Source organism: Pezoporus flaviventris, unplaced genomic scaffold (genome assembly GCF_033815535.1).
Source record: "Pezoporus flaviventris isolate CSIRO_AGI_PZ_B2104156 unplaced genomic scaffold, CSIRO_AGI_Pfla_v1 ptg000037l, whole genome shotgun sequence".
Lineage (NCBI taxonomy): Eukaryota > Metazoa > Chordata > Aves > Psittaciformes > Psittacidae > Pezoporus > Pezoporus flaviventris.
The window spans coordinates 779,193-801,801 of record NW_026892585.1 but is presented as its reverse complement, the minus strand read 5'-3'; the positions used below and the strand labels follow the sequence as shown (position 1 = coordinate 801,801).

Here is a 22,609-nt window from a genome sequence, read left to right as displayed (position 1 = left end):
AGCATTCCATTAGTACTGGGAATGCTTTCAGAGCATTGACCAGCTTGTGCTTCCAGCTCGATGAACTGGTGACTGTAGCCCTTAGGATGGCATTTTGATCAGCAGAATCCAAGGGGGGTTGTTACTGCGTTAGCTGCTGGATGAGCTGTCAGGATGGTACTGAAAGCAAACATGGGCTGTGTGACCAAAAAGAAAAACCCAGCCACCTGACACTATTTTAGTGTCCTTTCCTCTGTGACTACAGTGTTTGCTGGTGAGAAGTGCCCACAAGCCTGTTACTTGGAAACACAGGCAGACACTCCATGAGAGCAGTGGTCTGGTCTTTGCAGTCACTTAGCCAGCTGTGGACAGCAGCAGGTATTTGGGAGGAGAGCCTAGTGAAGATGTTCATCTGGCCGAATGCACGATGCCAACAGTAAAGTTCCCATCACAAATGGCCCTAGAAGGATATCCTGTTGCCAGTTTCCTTGAAGACAGAATTGAATTGACTAAGAAATGGAGCTACTGTTTCTCACCTGGAACACTCACAAATTGGACTGAGGAACTTGGGAAGAGGCTGGCCAAGTTTCACTGCAAGTGCCAGAACTGCAGGCTTTTTTTGTGTGTCCAACGGTTTTCTGTGGTGCTCAGCCTGCATCCTCTTGGGAGTTGGATACAGTTCAGGAAATGTAATTCCTCTTTCCTTCGAGGGCCCTGCTTCAGTGGCAACCAACCTGATTCCTCATTGCTTTGTGCATTTCTAGAGAGAGGCACGTAGTGGTTTAAACCAAAGGCATTTATCGGCAGTGTCATCTCTATATGCTCTCTTATATCCTCTATATGCTCAGGAGCAGGGGATGGTTTATGCAGCAGGCAGTGAATGATGACACCTACAGCTCCCTCTCTCCTTTTTACTTCTGTTTTTTTCTCCGGTAAATACATGAGGGTCTAACCAGGAATTGTGGAATCACAGAATGGTTTGGGTTGGAAAAGACCTAGTTCCTGTCCCCTGCCATGGGCAGGGACACCTTCCTCTGGAGCAGGTTGCTCCAAGCTGTGTCCGACCTGGCCTTGAACACTGCCAGGGATGGGACAGCCACAGCTTCCTTGGCAACCTGTTCCAGTGCTTCACTACTCTCGCAATAAAGAATTTATTCCTTATATCCAGCCTAAATCTCCCCTGTTTCAGTTTGAATACATCACCCCTTGCCCTACCACTACAGTCCCTCATGAATAGTCCCTCTCTAGTATCCTTGTAGGCCTCCTTCAGATACTGGATATTATAACTGGTGTTATTCACAAGGATAACATTTAATAAGCACTGATTTGATGTCTTCCCTTTGGTGATATCCAGCTCTAGTCCTGTACCTCTTTCACAGAAAGGTGCTCAAATATTTCAAAGCAATGCCTGTACAAGAAGAAAAGAAGGCAAAAGAACATGATATGTGCCAAACTCCCTACATCAGCTTAATCTTGCCACTGTGGAGCTCTCCAGCAGTGTGTGTATATTCCTGGTGTCAGGATCCTCTGGGATGCTCTTATTGTGCTGGCTGCAGTCAGAGCTTAAGAAGTGCTGGAGCCCCAGCACAGAGGGGTGCTCTGCATGGCACCCTGTTGCCTGTACCAGGAAGCAGGAGGGATGGGCAAAGTGTAGCACCCATGCAGTCATCATTGGAGCACCCCGCCAGGCCATGCTCGGAGGGGATTCCAGGCAGCATCCAAGCGCCTTCACACGGTGCAACAACTTCAGCGGGGGGCTGAGCATCGGCTCTCATGTTTTATTCATCCAGATTGCATTTCCCCATTCCAGAGATCTCCGTTTGTCTCTTCACTGGAGAATCTGTTCCATTTCCTCGTTTAGCACCGTGCTGCAGCGCTCACGTTTCCACCAAGTACCTTTGCTTAGAGACCGATGGGCAGCAGTCACAAGTCTGGCTTCTCAAGACTGAAGAGTGGGAGAGAGAGGCAGATGTAGTTGTAACTGATCAGTCCGTTTTGTTCTACAAGAGATCTGATTTGCAAGAGCCTCTGAAAAGGAAATGAAACCAGAAGAAAGCCAGTTTCTTGTCTCTTTCGCTTTTTTGGTAAGATTTGAGGTTTGACTCATCTTCCCCAGGCTAATTGTCAAGAAGCTGACAGATCAGTGGTGCTTGACAAGTGAGTAATTGGGAGAAAAGAGGGAGTGCAGCAGGTGTCAGTACTAATTTGGTAAAACAACCAAAAAAAAGAGTGGCGAGTGGTATGATAGTCACTTACACAGTCATGACGCTACAACCTCCTCACACAAAACATGTGCAGGCTTTTACAACACATAGAGCATTAACCATTAGCAAGCCACTCCGGGTCTATTTCTAAGGTGACCTAAATGTTCACCAGAAGGAGGTGGGTTTTGAGGCTCTTAACAAGACTGGTTCACAGCGCTGCTGGGGAACAGGACCAAAGTGAGTTTTGTGCTTCTCATCTGCCCCGTTGCTGGGCATATGGAATACTCCTTGCAGGGAGCAGAGCGCCATGCCTTGGCCCTGACTTGGCTGTGCTATAGGCTGGACCATCAGGGAAGGGTACCACTGCCAGAGTTGGAGCATCCATCGTTATCACTCTGCCAAGATCTCCGCTGCCCACAGCTGCCCTAATTTTCCCAAACTGGGACTCTGCCCGGTCCCTGCTCATTGCTAAGAGGCTGATTTTACAGCAAAGCCCAAATCTCACTTGCTGAGTGGAAGAAATGAGCTCTGCACCTGGAGAATACCTCTGGCTCTTGAGAGAACAGTCTAAAACCCTTAAAGAATTTCTTCCTAATCTCTAATCTCAGTCTCCCCTCTGGCAGGTTAAAGCCATTCCCCCTTGTCCTGTCCCTACAGGCACCTGTCCAAACCCCTCTCCAGAATTCTTGTCAGCCCCTTTAGGCACTGGAAGCTGCTATAAGGTCTCCCTGGAGCCTTCTCCAGGCTGAACAAGCCCAGCGCTCAGCCTTTCCTCACAGCAGAGGTGCTCCAGCCCTTGCAGCTTCTTTGTAGCCTCCCCTGGATTTGCTCTAACAGGTCCTATAGCACATCCATTCAGCTTTGTCCAATACAGCCTGTAATTCAGCAGGTAAGAGAGCTGACAGGCGCTGTTGCGGCAGATTTAAATCAGGCGAAACCTCGAGCAACAGGAAGCAATCAGAGCCAGCCAGCAAAGTCGTGCTGACCTTCCACTGGTGCTGCCACAGCCCCAAGCATGACTCCGGGTGCCGCATCCTTGGGAATGGTGGCACTGGGGAAAGCCAGAGGGCCCTTCCCGATGGCTGCCTCTGCTCAGTGTCTGCCGGATGGAGTGTTATCACTATGACAACCCACAGGTATAGGATGTGAGCACCAGCTGACCCGCATTGCATGTGTCTGGCTAGGCGCTGGGCTTCCCTGGCTGGGAGGGGAGCAAAGAACACAAGGAACCACAGGTGACTGTCCCCTGGCTCTGTCCCATCACTTGCTAGCAAGTTTGGGATGTAAGGTAAATGTAAGGCAAGGTGGGAGCTTTAGGGACACTGGGTTATTTAGGGTTTTAAATCATCCTCTCTGGGACAAGGAAAGGGTAGACTCATTTTTCTTCTCTGTTTCTAGAGCCCTTCTTCAGGAAAAGACTTGTAAGAATACAAAGCTTCCCTTCAGACTCTGCCTTCTGCTGCCTGTTAAAAGGTAAAATGCTTCCAACGCTCATACACACCGCCTGTCGCTCTGCCTGCATGTGTGTGTGTGTGCATGCAAGCCTTACTTTCTTTCACTACTATGACAGCCCATGCTCCTCTAAAGCTATTCCCAGCGCTGGAAATGCAACTCCTCCCTCCAGTGCCCCGCGTGTGTGTGCGTGTGGCTTGGGCTTTCTGCTTCAGCTCACTCCCCTCCGATCACAGGGCTGGCGGTCACGACTCTGCTCCACACAGAGGGGAGGGGAAACACAGGAGCAGGCACAGAGCTGACCTACGGAGCCGTTGATAACTTATTCCCTTCGCAGCGGAATCGCATAGGGGAGGGGAAGGAGGAAGGAGGGAGAGGAGAAAGAGGGGGAGGAGGAGGAGGAAAAGGGGGAAAAGAAAGAAAATCCGGAGAATTCCAGTCTCCCAAATGTAGTGAAGCCTGGCAGCCGGAGTTCATTTGCTCTAGAGGAGCAGAGAAGCGAGAGGACATTCAAGAAAAGAAGCCAGCAAGGTCTGTGGCTTTCTTCCCGACAGCAGCAGTGATTTAGAGGTGAAATGATTCCTCCGAGCGGCATGACCGAAGTCGGCGTGGATAGTGTGGAGAAAGAGAATGAAGTGGAGAGCACAGAGCAGCCCCCCTCTCCAGCATCAACCACCAGCCAGGAATCCAAGGTACTCGCACAATGAGGTCTTTTCCCTTTTTGTTTTTACTCTTTCTTTGGTTTGAAGAGAGCTTTGCTCTGGTTTTGATGTGGAGCCCTGTGCCAGGAGCAGCGCTGGAGTGCTACGAGCCACCTCTGATTGCGGTGCCTGCTCTGGCACTCCTCCTTCTGAATTCTCCCTGTCACCTGGGCAGCTCAGGAGGCTGAACTGGGAAAATACCTGCCTTTGAGATGCTTGCTTGTGTTTATTCCTCTGTATGCCGTAAGGTCTTTAAGGAGCGGTGGGGCTCAGGGAGGGGATCGCTGTCAATGGATGTTTTTAGCTATTCCCACCCCAAGCATCAGATCGCTTACAGGGGTTTGTTCATAATTGGAGAGCTTGATTTATTACTCAGGTTCAGAGAAGAGAACCTTGCCTGGGGACTTGGGGGTTATCACCTGCCTTACCCTCTCTGGCAGACTCACCAGTGAACTTTCATTGTTTAACCACTCAGCATTGAAGCAGGACGTGACAGTTTGGGCACAATAATCCTTATGTGAAAAGAGGAGAACTTCTTCTTTTCCTGCAGCCTTTTCCCTCTGCTTATTGACTTTTAAGTGTGGTTCAATTTACTTTATTGGAAACCAGCTTCCAGCTCAAATGGCACGGCCTCTGAGTCTTTAAATGACCTGCATATGAAAAGTTTTCTGCCTGCCAGTATGTCACTTAGAAGATAGAGATGTAAAGGGAGAAAATGCATAATGATGGCCTTAAAGGTCTTTCCCAACCTAGTTGATTCTATGAGTGTTCTTTTCAACATACCTGGATAATGTGCTTTTACTGATCCTCTGCTTACTTATGATGGGTATTATGATAACACCTGACTGATCTCCCTGTGAACTTCATAGCGATGCTCTGAGCTGTGTAAACACGTAAAAGCAGGGAGGTCCTTGCCACTAGGAGCTGGGTAGAACCTTAGGAGGCAGTGTATGAACAAAACAGCCACTTGACAAGGAAGGTTCGTTCCAGCTCGAGTTTAAAGGCAGTGGCAGCATGGTTCTAACGTAGGAAGACGGCTCCCTTATTCCGCAGTTATAGCTATAGCTGTGAGTGAGTTGCAATTATCTGTCTGTGTGGGTAGTTCTGACGTGGGCTTTGGGATTTATGATTTCTTTTCTATTAGATGCTATACTCCAAGGAGAGCTGAGGTATTCCCTCTGTAAAACAGCCTCTTTAAAAGAAAAGAGCTCTCTGCATAGCAATAATATACACTGTTAACTATACGCATGCAGCAGTACTGGGATGCTGCTGTAGTCTTCCTGGTTAATGGGAAATGAAAAGTAAATGGGTCATCAGCTCAACCCCAGGCTCTAAAAGGATCCAGTTGGTTGGTACCTATGTCTCCCCTGAGGCCGCTTCTCTGCAATTGCTGAGTTGTTATTTGGCCAGTGGGAAGCTCCGTGAGGTCCCAAAAGGAGCTGGAGACTGCGCTGCACTTGCCAGGAGCAGCTCCTCATGCGCATTGGGCTGTGCACAGGGCCTGATGCTCCCTGTTCTCCTAGCTATGGTCCTCACTCAGTGCTGGGCAAGTGGTTATGGAGCTCAAGGTGCCACTCACATGGCCAGGGACTTAATTCCCATGGTGCTTTGAGGGACTTTCTCACTGGGTCACAGAGAGCTGTTCCCAAAAGAAACTAAGCAGCACGAATCCAAAACTGAGGGAAAGTGAAGTGCTGCACGCAGGGCTCCTCCTTGCAGATCCTCGCTGCTCCTCCTTGTGCATCTACCCATGCTTTTGCAAGGATGGCAACAGGAATTAGGCACATCTGGACAGAGAGCAAATAAGCTGCAAACTGGTTTATAATCGAACGTTACCATCATCAGTTTGAAGCAATACACTGGAATAGGCAAGAGCCGTGACTGTGCAGTGGATGCTGTTACTCACAGATATTTTTAGTAAACATGTAATCTGTGTTTTTACATTGTAGAGCTGCAAAACCCATCAGAAAGCACATTGTATGGTTATTTCAATAGATGGAGTCAGAGGAACCTTCTGAGCACTGGGGTAATGAGATAAGCTTTCTCTTTTTGGTCCTAGCAAACAGCAGGATGGAAAGATTCTCAGTGATTTCATAAAGATGATGGTTGTGCTTGGTTTTTTTGCTAAGAGAATTGATGTATTTCAGAACCTAAAGACTGACAAAAGCATAAACCAGTGCTTGCCAAGGGCCTGTGTGCAAGCTTTTATCCTGTGTGTCCCCTGCTGAGGGAGCTATCCTGGCATTCCCAGAGGGCTAAGATTTCTTCAGGTACTCTGTTGCACAGGTTAACAAGTTCACATCTGCTGCAGCTACTGCAGAACAGTTTGTGCAGTATCTAATTACCCCACAGGGACTTGTTTCTGTGGCAAAACACTATTACGACTGCATATACGGGAGTGGAAACGACATGGATAATAGCAGCCTTCAAAATGCATTTGAAAGCATTCGGCAGAAAGGCAGTTTTGATAACCTAACGTAGAACTAGCGTAGCAAGCTTGCTTCCAGTCCTGTATAATCATAGGCAGTGTGGCACAGGGTCCCTTCTAGTACCACACTGCAGACGGTGCTCTGACGTGGAGGAGATATTGCAGTTCCTGACTAGTGTGAGTCTGAGAGGCAGAACTTCAGGCTGCTACCCAGTAGTTGAAATTTGGAATGACTCTCATGTGTTACTCACACACCCCTGTCACGGGAAGGCAGCTCTCTCTGTAATAAGCACTAAAGCCTCCCACTGTTGTCCCAAAAGTCTATGTTACCACCACCTTTTCCTATGGATTAGGAGCATATTATCAGGTGAGCGCGCCCAGATGTTGAAAGGCTACACTGTCCTCCTCATCATGAGCATCTTAGCACCTTCAGTATAACCACTCAGAACGAGGAAGTTCAAATGAGCTTTCAAGCCCTGGGCCCTAACAGCAAACCCATTTGCATGTTTTAAGCCTGTTTGCCTTACTGCATAGTACATGTATTTGTAAAGAGCATGACTGTGTCTTTTGGGTTACGTGTCCTCAGGTACTTTACACGCAGCAACTCCAGCGTACTCTGTCATTAATACAACTTCAAATAGGTGTCCAAAGGGTAGCAAACACGCTGTAGCTGATCCAGCCTGTGTACTGCTACTGTGCTAAAAACCCCAAAGCTTGAATGGTTAAGAATGTTGCTAATTTATTAAATTATTGGCTCTTGAAAACATTTCCTTCACACTTAAGTATGACTTGAGTGGATACTTAAAGGTTACTAGGAGAATACCTTCATGAGGGTACCATGCAAACACATGTAATTGCTACGTTTACTACATTCATATATTTGTAGTTGTGGCTCCCACCTCTTTGGCTTCCAAGAAGGCAAATTGCCAGTTTGCCAAAGGCTTTTGTAGGTTTACAAGTCAAGGAGGAATCCTGATGGGAAGTTTCTTCTTGGTGCCAGCAATTACAGACACACTGCACGCTTGTACAGCTGCTAACTTAGCAACATAAGCAGCATTCTAGTGGCAACGGTCAGAGATCATGTTTCTGATGTATCTTACGTAAAGATTCCTTGGAATTCAGTAAAGAAAACTGGGATTTGAAGGAATATCTTTCTAAAGAAAAGATTCCTACACCTGGCAGTGTTTCTTTATGTTTTAATGTAGTTTGGCACATAATTCTGCTAGGTTTATTCTTCTTATATCTAACTGACCTTTTCATATGGAAAGGAAAGAGCCCATCTGCTGATTTCTTTAGGTGTGAGTCAAGCCATTACAGCTGCATTGTGAGTAATGGCTGAGGGCATTCATAGACAAGAAAGTATATCTTAGAAAATTCCCTTACCAGTTTAAAGTTCGGGGGGGGCTGAGCATTTGGGGTGTTTGAGCTAGTACCCACAGGGTCGATCAGCACTGCTGATCTTCAAGCTGTTGATCTGGACTATGTGCTTCACAAAATAAATGAGTCTGTCTCAGTCTGCACTTCCCATACAGGGGCTATCCAGTGGCCAGTGTTCAGGGAAATGCAGACCCCTCGTCTTCAAGTTCAGGTATGGCAGTTCAGGAGATGGAGCACCATTATGCAAACACTAGCTAACCTAGTACATAATGTGTGCATGTGTATGTCCGCTTTATGTACTATGCATCATGTATACATGTGTAGTGCGTGATGTGTAGCACATCGAATGGAAGTTGCTGAAGAACAGCAAGCCACAAAAAAGATTAAGCATTGAAGTCCAAGATTAGACTTCATTTATGTACATCCCCATATAGGTCAAGAAAATTGAGCTTACTTTCCCCTGACTTGCTGATCTAACAAAGCAATGGAGCTTACCTGAGGTTTCAAACCCAGGTGTTAATATTAGATACTGAACTAACGTAAACAGCTTGGAACTCTTTGGATTTTAATAGGATTGCGTGGGCTTTAATCATGTAGGATTTGTGCTATGCTGTTCAGCAGAGATCTTCCCCAGTTAAAGAGTTAATACTTTATGAGGCTGCATAGATGGTTACTCATGGATTAATATTTTAAGAGGGTAGGGAGTTTGGTGTACAGTTAGTGTTTCACCCTCCATACCAGTGATAAACATCCAGTACATAAACTACTGCTGTGGTCTTCAAAGGAATACCAGACAGCTTCCAAAAAATCCTGTAAAAGGGGAAGGAAAAACCCGTTCTTCTTAATCTCACCTCTATGCCTCTGCTTAAAATGGTGAGTACGTGCTCTGTAGGTAAGACTAAGGGAAAGAAGTGAGCTTAAATGTATTAATGTCTTCTGATGAAGTGTTAGAACAAATTATGTACATGTTAGAACAAATTATGTATGTGTTAGAACAAATTATGTACAGGAAGATTTCATTAAGAACAGGAAATAATACTCTATCAATAATTTCTTGAGCAGACTTGTTCTTGTATTTACATTTTTTCACTTGTCTTTCTTATTCTTCTTCTAATTAAAACACTCTTGTATTGGTTTTGCTTTGATATATGATGCCTGATACATAGTTCTGATCAGTCTGAGACGTTTAAGGCAAAATAGAAATGGGATCAGCTCATTCTCTTCTGTCCACACTTCCAGTGTTGCCAGAATGGGCAAGATGCCTATTGCCTTCCAACAGCTGATGATGGCTTGTCTGATTTATTAAAAAGTGCAAATTTTCACTGTAACAAAAGTTGTTTTCAAAGCTGGAAAAGAACTCAATCCCATCGCCTCAGTCTTCTTTGCTGTATTCCCGTTCTGAAAGTAATCCTGTTCAAATCATTTTTAACCACTACTTTTAAAAGGCTTTCCCAGCATCTGGATGCTCTGATATTTAAGGGATGCCCTCTGCCCCTCTCCCCTTCCTAATTCCCTGTCCAAGTTTATTTCTGGCCAGCTTGTGTGCCATTGTAATTTTAATAACTTAGCCTTAGTTTAAACACCTCTTTTTGTATTCATGGTCTAGGTTTCCATCATGTAAGAATAGACTTTCACATCTTTTCCCAGCCTTTTATTTTCTCTATTAAACAAGTTAGGCTCACAGAAGATAAACTGTCCGTTCTTATCTCGTTCTTGTAACAGATCCGTGCCCCAGTTTCACTTTTGAATAACCTTTGAGAATGGGTGGCTGAGTCTGTGCAGGGTGTTCGACATGAGATCTTGAACAGCATCACTAATGCCTCCCTAACTTTCCCAGGAGCTGTGCTCCTGATGTTAGTGTCTCTTCATCTCCCCTTGGTCAACCAGAAGTCTCCATTCTGTCTCTCTGTAGTTCCTGGTGGATCCAGGATACATTTGTCCTCATCTAGCATGGTTTGGAGCAGGTCTCAGGTGTACAAGCTTGCATTTCCAAAGCAGAATTTCATCACATTCCTTCAATCCCTAGGCTTCCCCAGTTTTGACAGTGGTTCCAACATCATGTCAAATATAAATGTCCTATGAATTGCCTAATATTTGCATCAAATTCAGTAATAAAAATACAGAGAACAAGATTGATCCTTACACTATGCCAGTGTTGCTCTTTGAAGAACTCTACCTTCCTTCAACCTAGCACTTCTTTCCACAAGAGCCATCTCTCATTGAACTTAAACATTCTTCACTACTTCACAGACTCGTAGAATGGGACCCCAAAGTTCATCTATCTGTCCCATGGGCAGGGACCCCTTCCACTAGAGCAGCTTGCTCCAAGCCCCTGTGTCCAACCTGGCCTTGAACACTGCCAGGGATGGGGCAGCCACAGCTTCTCTGGGCACCCTGTGCAGCGCCTCAGCACCCTCACAGGGAAGAGCTTCTGCCTAATGTTTAATCCAAATCTCTCAAAATACTCTGGTTCTTTTTTATCTAAAGGGAATTCAGTTCTATTCCAAGCGTGTTTCAAGAGCCAAAGAAGTGTATCTCTGTGATCGACTGCATTCTGCTCTGTTCTCTTCTCTTCAGTCCTGGGTAATAGATTTTGGTAGCATACTCAATAAGTTTAATGAAATCCCAATAGGCAGAATCTACCTTTGACCTAAAACTTTTTGTCTAGAAAATTGTTCATCTCACCCAAGACAAGCAGTCTGGGAGGATCCACCTTTTCCTTTTTGTCAAGCAATATTGAGGTCAGGGCTACAAATCTGTATTTGCTGGCGTTGCTTTTCCTGCTTCTTTTGAAACAAGAGTTCTTTTTTTTTTTTTCACTTCCTATCATTTCTGCCTTCATAAGTCTTGTTAAGGAAACTTGTTCATAGTCTTCCAAAGGAGAATTTTGTAATGGAGATTAACCGTTTTCTTTTCTCCCTTTCACCTCGGCCGATACATTGAACTGCTTTTTTAATGTCATACCATCCATTTCTGCAACCTCTTGCCTATTATTGTACCCTATTGTTCCGGGAAGAAAGAAGTAAGATGAAGTATTTGCTGAAGTTTTGAGGCAGCCTTTTATCCCATCCTTACTGTACCACAGCCTGTTTCTTCTTTATCTTTCCCTAGCCCAAATCAATCCATTGACATTTCCTTAAATACCTTTTGCAAGGACTCGGCTTCTCTTGACAATTAACATACTTAAACCTCAAGAGCTCTGCTTGACAGCTCAGGTTTCATTTGCACACTAGGTTTTTTCCCACTTTTTCTTGTTCCCCTCCCCACCATTCTCTGGGGACTCTTCCCTTATTCCAGATTTCCCTTTTGAGGTGACCGTTTTCATGCAGTCTGCCTGGAGAACATTCACAGGACCTTTTTATTTCTTTCCATTTCATATTCCAGGCAGTATTAACAGATTTGCTTTGAAGAAATTCTAAGCCTCTTACACATGCAAGCACAGCCAAGCATCTGACCGTTTCTGATCAGTGCTTATCAGTTAAACATGTCTCTAACCTGATACCTGAAGGCTAGCAGAGGCCAAGGTTGTTCCACAGCCTGTGGTCATCTGAGTTCATCAGCATTCAGTACTTGCTGAAAGCCAGCATGTGTTAGCAGATACAGTTACCTGCTTTCATAGCTGTGCTGCTTTCCAGACCACTGCTTCATCATCACACCTTCAGAGAGAGACTAGTTTGGGTCCTTCTGTGCCACACTCCAAACTGTGATGTGATCTCCAATATATCCGTAGGTATCTGGGAGTGTTGAAGCTTGGTATTTCTTCTAGGGAGCATAGCACATTGACGGCAATCCTCTTGAAATCCAAAACCATGTCTTAGAGGCTCATTTTCCCCTTACACTTTATTTAATTTAGATGGAAGTAAATCATAATCACCTGACAGAAACCTCTAATTTCTTGTATGATGAGCAGTCCTCCTATTGCCTACCCGAGCCGTTGCTGCATACTCTTGATAGGTAGAAGATTGTGTATTTGATAGATTTATCCTCATGTTTGTCAGGCAGAAGACTGATCTTTCAGATGTGAGCGCAAGCTGAGCATTCTTAACACAGTTTTCAGACCCCCACAACTTCCAGTTGCAAAGGAAAAGGATCATTCAATGTTAAACGAGCGCTGGCTTTGCCAGGCAAGGGGATGTCTGTATTCTAGCTGAAGCATAAGCAAACTTTGCATGTTCATTAGCAAAGAGGACCAGCTGTGAAAATGAGAAACCTAAGTGTGAATGACTGAAATAACTTGATCTTTTTTTTTTCCCTTTGGCATATGCCTCTGCTTCAGGGAACTCCCTTGATTCACTAGGCCAACTGACAGAATATATGCTCCTTGTCAGGGATTTCAACTCCTATGTGAAACGTATTTACAAGGGATGCCTGCAAAGCAGACTTCTTGTGTCTTTGGTTTCAACAGTTAAATATGACAAAGGGCTTGCATATCTTATTTATTTAGAAGAAATAAGCCTTATGTCTGTAGTCTTGCATGAAGATGGAAGTGTTACTTAAAAATGACTTAAAAATACCATAGCATGAATAATTGTGAAAGAGAGGTGTTTCCCAGGCACAGGAGGCTGCAAGTTCAATACGGGATTGCAGACAGTCCTTTAGGCGGGTAACAGGGACAACGTGCATGTTTTTGCTTTCTGTAGGCATCGTATGCTTTGTTTCTGAGTGCCATTTGAAAGCTTGATTAAAATGCCACACATGCAGTGCTTTATTAATAAAGATCATTTTAGCAATCGTGTTCTGAAGAGAAAAATGCAGTTGACCTGTAGTAACTGATGATTAGGTTTAATTCAGAAAGGAGCAAAATAGAAGAAACTGGGATTCACAAAGCTACTGAAATCAGTGTTTAGGATACTGGGTTTTATCCCAGCTTATTCATCAGAGTCAGACAAAGAAATGTATGCTGTGGAGGCCCAGCTCAGGTAAGAGAGCAAAGTCAGCATGACAGGTTGTTATAACAAGTACTGTTGTATATGGTCTTAGAGATCAACTTGCATCTCCATTACCCCAATATTTAACTTCATTTGGTTTTTACAAGAAGTACTCTTGCATAGTGAAGGGACGCATCAGCTTTTCTTGGCCAAGAGTCAGATTACTGGTGTGATGCATACAAACATCACATATATAGGTGTATTATTCAGTATTGGTTTTGTTTCCCCTGCCAGTTTGAATGCTGTGGTACCCATTCTGAAAACCAAAATGCCTTAGGATTGAACCAAGAGGCTGAAAACCTTGGCACAACCTCCCTTGTCTTTGTGCGTACACACAGTGAGGAATGGCCTTGGACTGGGCATCTCTGTCCTCACAAGTAACCAAAGTAGACTGGGTAAAATTCAACATGGACAACTCAGCAGTGCACCACTCACTTCTGTGCAGTTAAGTTGTTAAGATGCTCAGGTCCATACGCATTTATAAAGGCACCCATTGTTAAATTTTCAGCCAGTACCAATCAGCTCGAGGACCTGACACATCCAATTTTTATTGTACCTCTTAGTGTACTTATTTATATTATTTATAAGTGCATGTAGCTCATTTCTCACCTTCACACATCCTCTTTTAATTCAGATTATCTACTTAAGGAATCATTTTCAAATGAACATAATGTGACTTATGCTGATTTGCCAAACATTTCTGTTAATGGATGTTCCAGGGAAACGTGTACTTGTCAAGGTGGGTATTTTTAACATCAAAACTCCTGGTTTTGAGGGAATCTTCCGTTTTCTCGACGGGATAAACACTTTTGTCAGGTGAAATTTCCAGTCAAAAGAGGAGAAAAACTCACGGTACAGCCTCACCTGTAATTAGAGACCAACTTGAGGCAGTTGAGTTGGTAGTTCAGTCTCCTTACGTTATAAATGGAACCCAGACTGAAATTGTTTTATCAAAGGTGATTTAGAGGAAAAGCCTGCCTTGTGTGCTCTAAATTAGCCTCTCTGAGGGGAGATCTTTTTCCATGCACCATAGTAGGCAGCTACAGCTGAGTTTAAAGCTTGAATTTAACTATGGTGAACACCACTGTGTATCTGTCAGAGCAAGGTCTCGAACCTTGAATTGGCCAGTTCTCAGTTCCCCTGGCAGGTTAGCCTGTTTGACTTTCCCCTCTTCTGCCCACAGCTTGCTCAAAGACCTTTTGAAAGGCTGCAGTTGTTTCTTATGTCAGTGTGGAACAAAATCATTCAAACTCTGAAAACCTGTGCTAAGTGGAACTGCTGTTTTCCAGCCAGCCCTATAATGGAAAGTTATGCACCTATGACAAAAAGAATGACAAATGTGAGCCTACCCAGGCTTCAAAATGTGAAGTGCTGCTATTAAACCGTAGCCACAAGATGAATCATGTTCCAGTTCCATGAAGTATGGGCACACAGGAGTCTTTGGCAGGTTCACAGCAGTTAGATCTCCTGTAGTTAGTTGCAATGACAAATGGACTTAATCCTCCTGGCTGTTAAAGATCCAGTTGAGCAGTTAACTTTTTTGCTAGCTCATCCTCTCACTCTCTGCCTTTCAGTGTTTCTCCCTCTGTTCCTGTTCTCACCCCAGTGCTTTAATCCAGGACAATCTCTGATACAGTGAGCCAATGCAAAGATGGATGCCCATTCACCTCTTACATGATGTAACCTTATGTTTTCTTTATGTGTATATTCAGGAAACTATACATAAATTTAAAACCTAGGCAAAGAGGTAATAGAAAACATTCCTTACACAGAAGAAATGAAACCTTCTTCTTAGTCTGCTTTCTGGATAGGTAGTTGAAGACCAATGCAAATCAAGAGATTCCTTTCCAACTGCACTGCCAGTGGAGGGTTTTCAAGCTCCTGCTTCCCCAAGCAGCTTAGGCTCCCACAGACTTCCCTGTGCTGCAGTTCTGTGCTCTGACAACACTGGCTTTTTTAGCAGTTCCTGCCTGATATCCAGCAAAAATGCTGTGGACGTATGATTCCTTAGAGATTATCCAAGCTCAAACGACTGCCAACAGCTCTAATAGACCTACTTGAATCCTGCTAGAATGCACATAAATCAAAAGCGTTTCACAAATGTTCAAAATATGACAGCCAAGTCTTAAAATAAAAACCTTAATAACATGATTTGACTCTAAGGAGAACTCGACTATGACCGCATGCTGGCCATGAGAAGTGTAGTCAGCCCGCCTGATGAAAAGCCATCTCTTTTCTAACAAGATGAGGCGGCTAGCCTATTTTCATCGGCACACCTATTTTATTGTTGAACGCAGTGCAGTAAATACAGTATTCCTGAAGCAGCAGTAATGTCATTTGGTGTTTACTACCAGCTGCTGAGTTCTGGACAAAAAATTCCTTTCCATGAGTTATTGTACCTTTAGTACAGTCATACTTGCAGCCACTACTGCATATAAAATAAAGCAAGTACTGCACTGGCTCTTCAGTTCAGCAGAGATCAGTAGCTCTGATTCCTGGTGTAATACGTCATGTTCTCTATAAGTCAGTGCTACTCTGCTGATACCAGGAATTATACCTGCTCGGACAGAAGGGACTAAACAAAGCGAGGCACTTCATGGAAATTGCTCTTCTTACACAGAATTCATATTTATATTCTTTTAAACCCTCTCTGTCCTAACTTGGCTTTGCTTTCCTCTGTTTCCTTCTTCTAGTCCCCTGCTCTCCTGTCTGCCTGAATCCCTCTTGCAGCCCCATGCAATATGTTGTTCCCGTCGGAGTCGCTGATATTATCTTTGTCGGAAGGGCTTCACAGATCCTTTTACTGCTTCAAGATCCCTAGCTCTCCTATCAAATAAGTAACCCCTACTAAATCTGTTATGTCACTACCAACAGCTCTTTTCTCGTTCAATACCAAAAATGTGAAGTTTGGATATACTTCATTTATTAGATGAGCACAAGCTTGTGACAGAAGCTTTTCTCCTTGTTTATTATTTAGCTGTTTGTGTGGAGGCTTTCATTAGCAACAGTTGAACTTTAGAGGATTCTGAGGGTCTTAAAATCTCTTTTAACACTCAGAAGAAATTGTAGCTCTTCAGAAAGAGCTATAGCCTTAAATTCCCTACCTTTCTGTTTGTGGTATTCTGTATGTAACCATCCTTTTGCATGAAGTCAGCTCTCGCAGTATGAAAACGCATTTCTGCCGTTCAGACAGTCATTTTCATCGTGAGGCTTTGAGAGAGGTAATTTGAAGAGGAAAGCTGTGCAGCTGCTGAGGATAAAAATAAAATGGTTTTGTTTTGCAGGGTTGATCTTGAAACAATAGCTGGTGAAATACACTCAGCAGCTTGCAGCTCGTGGAAAACAATGTGAAAGAAAGGGAATAGCCTGAGGCCAAAGGAGTCAAACATGTGTGATAGATCCCATACAGAACGATTCTTGCCAATTATCATCTCCAAATACATGTACTTACATTGTCAACCTCTTGAAGCAGTGTTTAGGCTTTTAAACATCTCCAGAAAGTGCCACGTAACCGTATGTCATATATACGACAATACCATCACCAAGTTAAGCAGATTCTTCATGTGGAGAGCTGGCCTGTTCTTTATGTAGGACGCTGAAGCCAGTTTCTGCTGGGCATGACTAATGTGTAATAACAAGCAGACAAAAGACAGACTGCGATAGAAACTTTCTGTACTAGTATCAGGTTCCTTGGAAACTGGTACTACAGGCGTAATTTTCCCCAAAATTATCTGGAAGTGCTTTTTGGGAATTAGCAAATGGCTGGAGCAGATGTGTCGAAAGGGATGAATGTGTGCCGTTAAGTTAGACTTTGAGTAGAGCTTTCATGGAAAATGTGCCAGATCCGGGCTCGATCTGACTAGGGATCTCTGCCACAGTGGACAGGAAGATGACTAGATGCAGAATGAACAGCAAGATGTTACCAAGATAGGAAAAATCAGAATTGGCACAGCATTTGTAATGTATCTGATAGCTGCTGTAGGACATTAGAACTGGAAATGTGAGATGAAGGAAACTGGTGGGTTCCTAGGTGAAGCATAGAAAAGCCAAGAGGAATTAGTTGCTTTGCTCTACCTCTGCTTTCAGCTCTTCCCCCAGATCCAGTGCTTCAGAGCAGAATGGTGCTGGGTTAGCAGCACCAGGACCATATGGATCCTGCTGGATTTGTGCTGTCAGAACAGGCAGTGCCAGGGTGGCTGCACTCTGACCTGCAGAGTGGCTGGCAAGAAGCAGTGTTCACAGGATGGGACAGTGTCAGTCTTCATGAGGGATAAAAAGAAGATGGAAGGCAGCAAATTTGCTGCCAGATTGCAAAGATATGCACAAGAAGGGGAAGGAAACTGTGAAAAAGGAAAATTGGAAATGCACCAACAAACGCTGCTAATATTCTGTAAGGCAGACGTTCCTACGCCATCTCCCACTGAGATGGGCTTGAAATGGAAAGATGGAAGCACACTGTGCAACTTGAATCTGTATCTCTCTGAACAGGTAGGGAGGGCAGAAACCTGCAGGATCAAATAAGCCAAAATATCAAAGTTTAGGGGTTTGTTTTAAGCCAATAGACCATATAGCACCCAAATTCTGGCAGTGTGTTTCTGGCCCTTTCGTTGATTGGGAACTGAAATAACATCATCTCTGGGTTAAAGCAGAGCAGCTAAGTGAGACATTTGGGCAGAATTAATTCACACAAAGTATGAACTTGAAACAAGTGTCTAGGAAAGACCAAAGAAGCCAGAAGCATAGGGTATCCCCCTTGATCTATCTACATTTGGTTATGGAGGAGTGGAGGTTGACAGAGAAGGGTTGAATGAAGTCAGCCAGATGACAGGATGCTGAAGGTGGCCAGGTGTCTTTTTGTGCTGCATGCGAGCAGAAAGCCTTTGGCTTTAATGCATAGTGTAAAACAGTATTGAACCCAGAAAGTTTCATTTCAAAACAAAAAACCCAACCACCCAGCCAAGCCCCAAGCCTTTATTCAGTAAACATGCTCGCTGCAGTCAGCGGGAGTTAACAGTGAGGAGAGACCTTAGCATTTGGCCTAGTGACAATAACTTTGTTGTAGAGCTGAGCACTCGCATGTTTTCATTGCGAAGCAATTTAAACAGCGCAAGTTTGAACCCCAGAAGTAGGAGTGGAAACACTGGCAGGATATTAACTATAACACCTCCCAGTAGATCTCAGTCTTGGTTTTAAGATGGTACAAATGTGGTTATCCAGTACGCGGGATCTGGTGCTGATGTTAATTTGCCCTGTGTTAATATCGGCCTCCCTGCCAGATGTATTTCCGTGCTTGCGTCAAGAGTCATGCTGCCATTTAAAGTAGTGTAAAACACCTCTGTTAAGAAAAAAAGAAAGATAAATATAAGAGGAAAAACAAACGGGTAAAGTAAATCAGTGGAAACTATTGCTAGAGGTAGAGCAGCACTTTTTAGCAGGATGCTAATGGTCCAAGAGGGTTGTGTTGAGCTTTAATTTCTCATAAGATCACTAGTGGCAAATAATGATGTACGCTTCATGGATGGACAGAGACAAGATACAATCAAGGATGATTAATCTTACATTTGCAATCACATCCACTGCAGAATATTCATGACAGGGAAAAGCAGCAAAATGCAAGCTCTATTATTATTATTGAGGACTCTCAGCGGGTAGATCCCAGCATAGCTTCCTTCACCTCAGCAGGGCTGCCTGGCTTCACATTACCCTGAAATCCAGCCTTTTAATCTCCAAATTTCATTGTATTACTTACACAACAGCAAAGATTGGTAAATCCAGAGTTACTGCAGGGAAATCGTGGCTCCATTTAGAAGCTGAAGTGGAAAAGACATGTTCAAAAAGGGCAGCAAATTGCAGGATTCCCAAAGAAACCTTTGGGAGGTAGCAGTCCAAATTCCTTCTATGTCAGGAAGCAAGAGATAACCCTGTGTCCCCCATCCTAATGGGGACAAAGTATGGAGATGACCGGCTGCTTAGCAACCAGATGCCTGAGGTGAAACCTAAAGTACAAAACAAGACGTTGCAAGCACGTACCTGTGTTGAAACGGAAAATACAGGGATTTTTGTGTGTGTGTGTTAAAAACAATTGACTTTCCCTGACTGTTTCCTGCTTTCTTCATGAGCTTTCCCGTTGGTTTCAGGAGGAAAGACTCAGGCAATTCAATTGCTAGACCATGAAACCAGAGGTTTGCAGCTGGTTATTCCACCAGCCCCCTTTCATAAACTGGATTACAAAAGATCTCTCACAGGTGGTGCCACCCGTGTTGGAACAGCTATTTAGCAGCAGGGAGGATATAATCCTGCATATAAACACCAGATTTGTTGTTTGTCCCCCTGCTCCTGAGAGGTGCAGCTCTTCTTTTGCTGGGTTAAGCAGGAGAGGAGATCAAAGAGACAAAACATCTTGCAACCCTGATACAAAACAAGCAACAAGCTTAGTAGTGTCTGAAGTGTTGCTTAGTGTGATTTCTAATGTGCTTTGATTTATGCACATATTCGCAGAGAGGGAAGAATTGATAACCATTGAGCTCAACAAAATGAACTCGGCAGACCCGAGTTAATCTGATTTCCATGAACCAGATGATAAACTTCAGAAAGCTACAGTGTAGCTTGACTGACAGATATTGTTTGTTGTTAGCTTGAAATGCAGCAAACTTTGAGACAGAGTCCGTTTCTTCTCTCTGTTCGAAGCAGACTAAACCTGATCCTTGGTTAGTGTTATCGCAAGTGTTTTCACCAAGCTGAACTTGAATCTAACCCGTTAGAAAGTTTGAAGAGATATCACTAGAGACTAGATCTGTCACAAAGAGAAAGGTTAAATGAAATCTTTTCTTTCTGTGTTACACTTTTTAATATAAATTGTTTGAAAGAAAGCAGCACAATACACCAAAATACGGCACAACGGCAACAATGCTGTTGCATGTCGAAATTGAGAGTCCTGGCTAAATATATAGGTTTATTACACGTGTTGGGGTGGGATTTTACTTATCATTAAAATCTGCTGCATTTGACATGCATACAGGTATCACTGTATTTATTTTGCATATGCTTCCTCCTTTTTACAAGCTGTTTTAAAGTGTTTAAATGACTGTGAGTCTTTTGAAGTCAATATGATTATATAGTTGGCAGAGAAGGTAATACGAGCTCAGGATAAGTCACAGTTGCAGAGTATCTAACACAGAGTTTACTCTTTTTATGCTTTAAGACTAAGTAGGCTATTCTGAACTTATTGGAGGAAAAGGATTACCCTGAGATTAGATGCCAGTTGTTATAGTTAATAAATTGGTTGTGTTTCTTCAAATCTGTCACTCCCTACCTTGCATTTCTTTCTCCTGATACCTTTCCTGTTCAGAATTGAAGCCGTATAAAGGAATTCGGAGCACAAGTGAGACTTCTTCATCTTTTTCAGGCCTTAAAACTTTCAACACTTGTTGTGTTCAACACATTTGTCTCACGTTTGCTAATCCTGGTGCCTTGCAGTATAAGAAGAAAAAGTACCCAAAACTGTAGGGTAGTTTCAAACCAACTGCAGGAACAGCTGTTGAGAACTAAATTAATTGTTCAGCTTGTTTTAAACCAAACCAGAGAGTTGTACAGAATGAGCAGGTCCGCTAAGCCAACACGCTGCTTGGCTACATGTGCAGGCTGTACCTCTTCATGATTTAGAGGTCTGGCAATTAGAGATGTAAGCGTGCAGCTGCCAGCGATGTAGTACATCAGGGAAGGGCTGAGGACGTGTGATTCACAGTGACAGTTGTAGGAGCAGTGACAACTGAGCATCCCTTCAGACTTCATGCTTTTAAACCCGAAGGCTCTCTCAGGAGTTTCGCTGTTAGGCTCTGGCATGCCAATCAGAGCATTTCATTGCAGTTAGGACTCTACGTGTGAAACCAAATCACAGCAAGAGCCCTGCCTGAAAAGGTTTATATCCTAAATAGGTTTGAGGATCAGTGAGTATCAAAACCAGTATAGGGCAGGGAGGAGAATGCGAGGATGACGATCAGAGCAGCGAGAGCCAACCAGATTAGTTGGAAGTACGCAATAAATCAGGAACAATGTTATTGTTAGGTATGATGGAAAATGTCTCCCCTCTGACTATTCCAACACAGTATTCAAGCTGACAGTTTGATTTCTTTACTTTTACAACAATAACAAACATACTTGTTCCCATGCCAGCTATGCAATCTGTTTGGGAAAGCACAAGATATACGTAGCAGATTCTGCAGTAATGAGCACTCCTTCTTTGTCTGTAGTGGATTAAAACGATGCAGCTTCCAAGAAAGCTGGCTAGAGCAGGCACAAATACATGACAGGGACTGTATAAATCAGCTACAATTGAAGTCAGTTCAGCTAATTCAATTTGTACCAGTAGATTATTTGTACTATTTATTATTTAGAAAGAAGGTAGGAAAGGAATCAGCCTTGCTAACAAATTTTATCATGGGTGCATTGCCAACAAAATAATACCAACCCGTTAAGTGTTTGAAATATCCTTTTATCTTGTTAATGCTTTAAGACAGGGTACTTCTCTCATCAGCAGGCAAACATACATGTGATTTATGAACTGGTGTACTGGCTTTGGGCATGTCATAATCTTATTTTTGCTCATTAAAATACCAAGACAGTGCATTTTCAAATCAAATCCAGGAATAAAACCCACCCTTGTCTGTGCCCCAAAATACCTTACTTTTGTATCCCTCAGTTCTAAGAAGAAAATCATCAGCCTTCATGCTCATAAAAATAAGCACTTCTGTTTGAGCTGGTTCCTTGTTTACTCCTAAGCATAGTTAGCTGAAACCCAGCGATGCTGCCAGGCTAGCTTACACCCTGGTAACATCCAGTCCTTCCACAAATCTAGTTAGCATCTGAAGTATGTTCTGAGGGTTGCTAATACAAATTGAATGCTTCTTGCCCCAGAAAATGGACTGTGGTCAGTAGAAGAGATGCCATGATGCCATTCATCAAGACTCTTGTTCTTTCCCTTATTTGAAAGGCTTTTGGTGTGAGTCCCCTTGGGTAACATCCCATGTACCTGATGTGCTCTCTAGTGAATCTACGCAACATCCTCTAGGCCCTCTGTGTTTCAAGTCCTTCTTTTATAACGCTGTAAAAGTCAATTTGGAAACTTGCCCCAAGAAGCTGTAAGGAAGAAGCAGCAGTTCCTTACAGAAAGTGGATGTTTGTCTCGCAGCAGAGTGAAATACGCTGGCAGAGCATTTTTAGTCTGCATAGCTAAACAAAACAGCTGCATTTTATAAAGACTGCAGGGATCAAACTGGCTTGATGGCTCGTTCCAGCTCTCTTAATACCCTATATTAGCTGTAATCCATCTAATTATATTGGTAATGCTAGCGTGAAGAAAGGGGTAGAGAAGAGCAAGCAGTATCTCTGTTTTTTATTGTTAGTGCAATAGCAGTGCAGCAGACGGCTGGTGTCTGAGAATGAGGGCTTGGTTATATGGTCTGTCAGTAAAGTGGGGTTGATAAGCCTGGTTCACTTAAAGGTCTTTTCCAATCTAGTTTATGATTCTATGATTCATTTGTT

The 22,609-nt window shown here is 43.6% G+C and overlaps 1 protein-coding gene across 1 annotated transcript in view; it reads left to right on the top strand.

Moving 5' to 3' along the window:
- Positions 1 to 4,028: 4,028 nt before the first annotated feature.
- Positions 4,029 to 22,609, top strand: part of STAC (SH3 and cysteine rich domain) — a 63,208-nt gene continuing 44,627 nt past the window's right edge. The window contains exon 1 of the mRNA XM_061464324.1: positions 4,029 to 4,327. Coding sequence (XP_061320308.1) covers positions 4,211 to 4,327 — 117 coding nt within the window. The 5' untranslated portion in view covers positions 4,029 to 4,210. The remainder of the gene's footprint in view (positions 4,328 to 22,609) is intronic.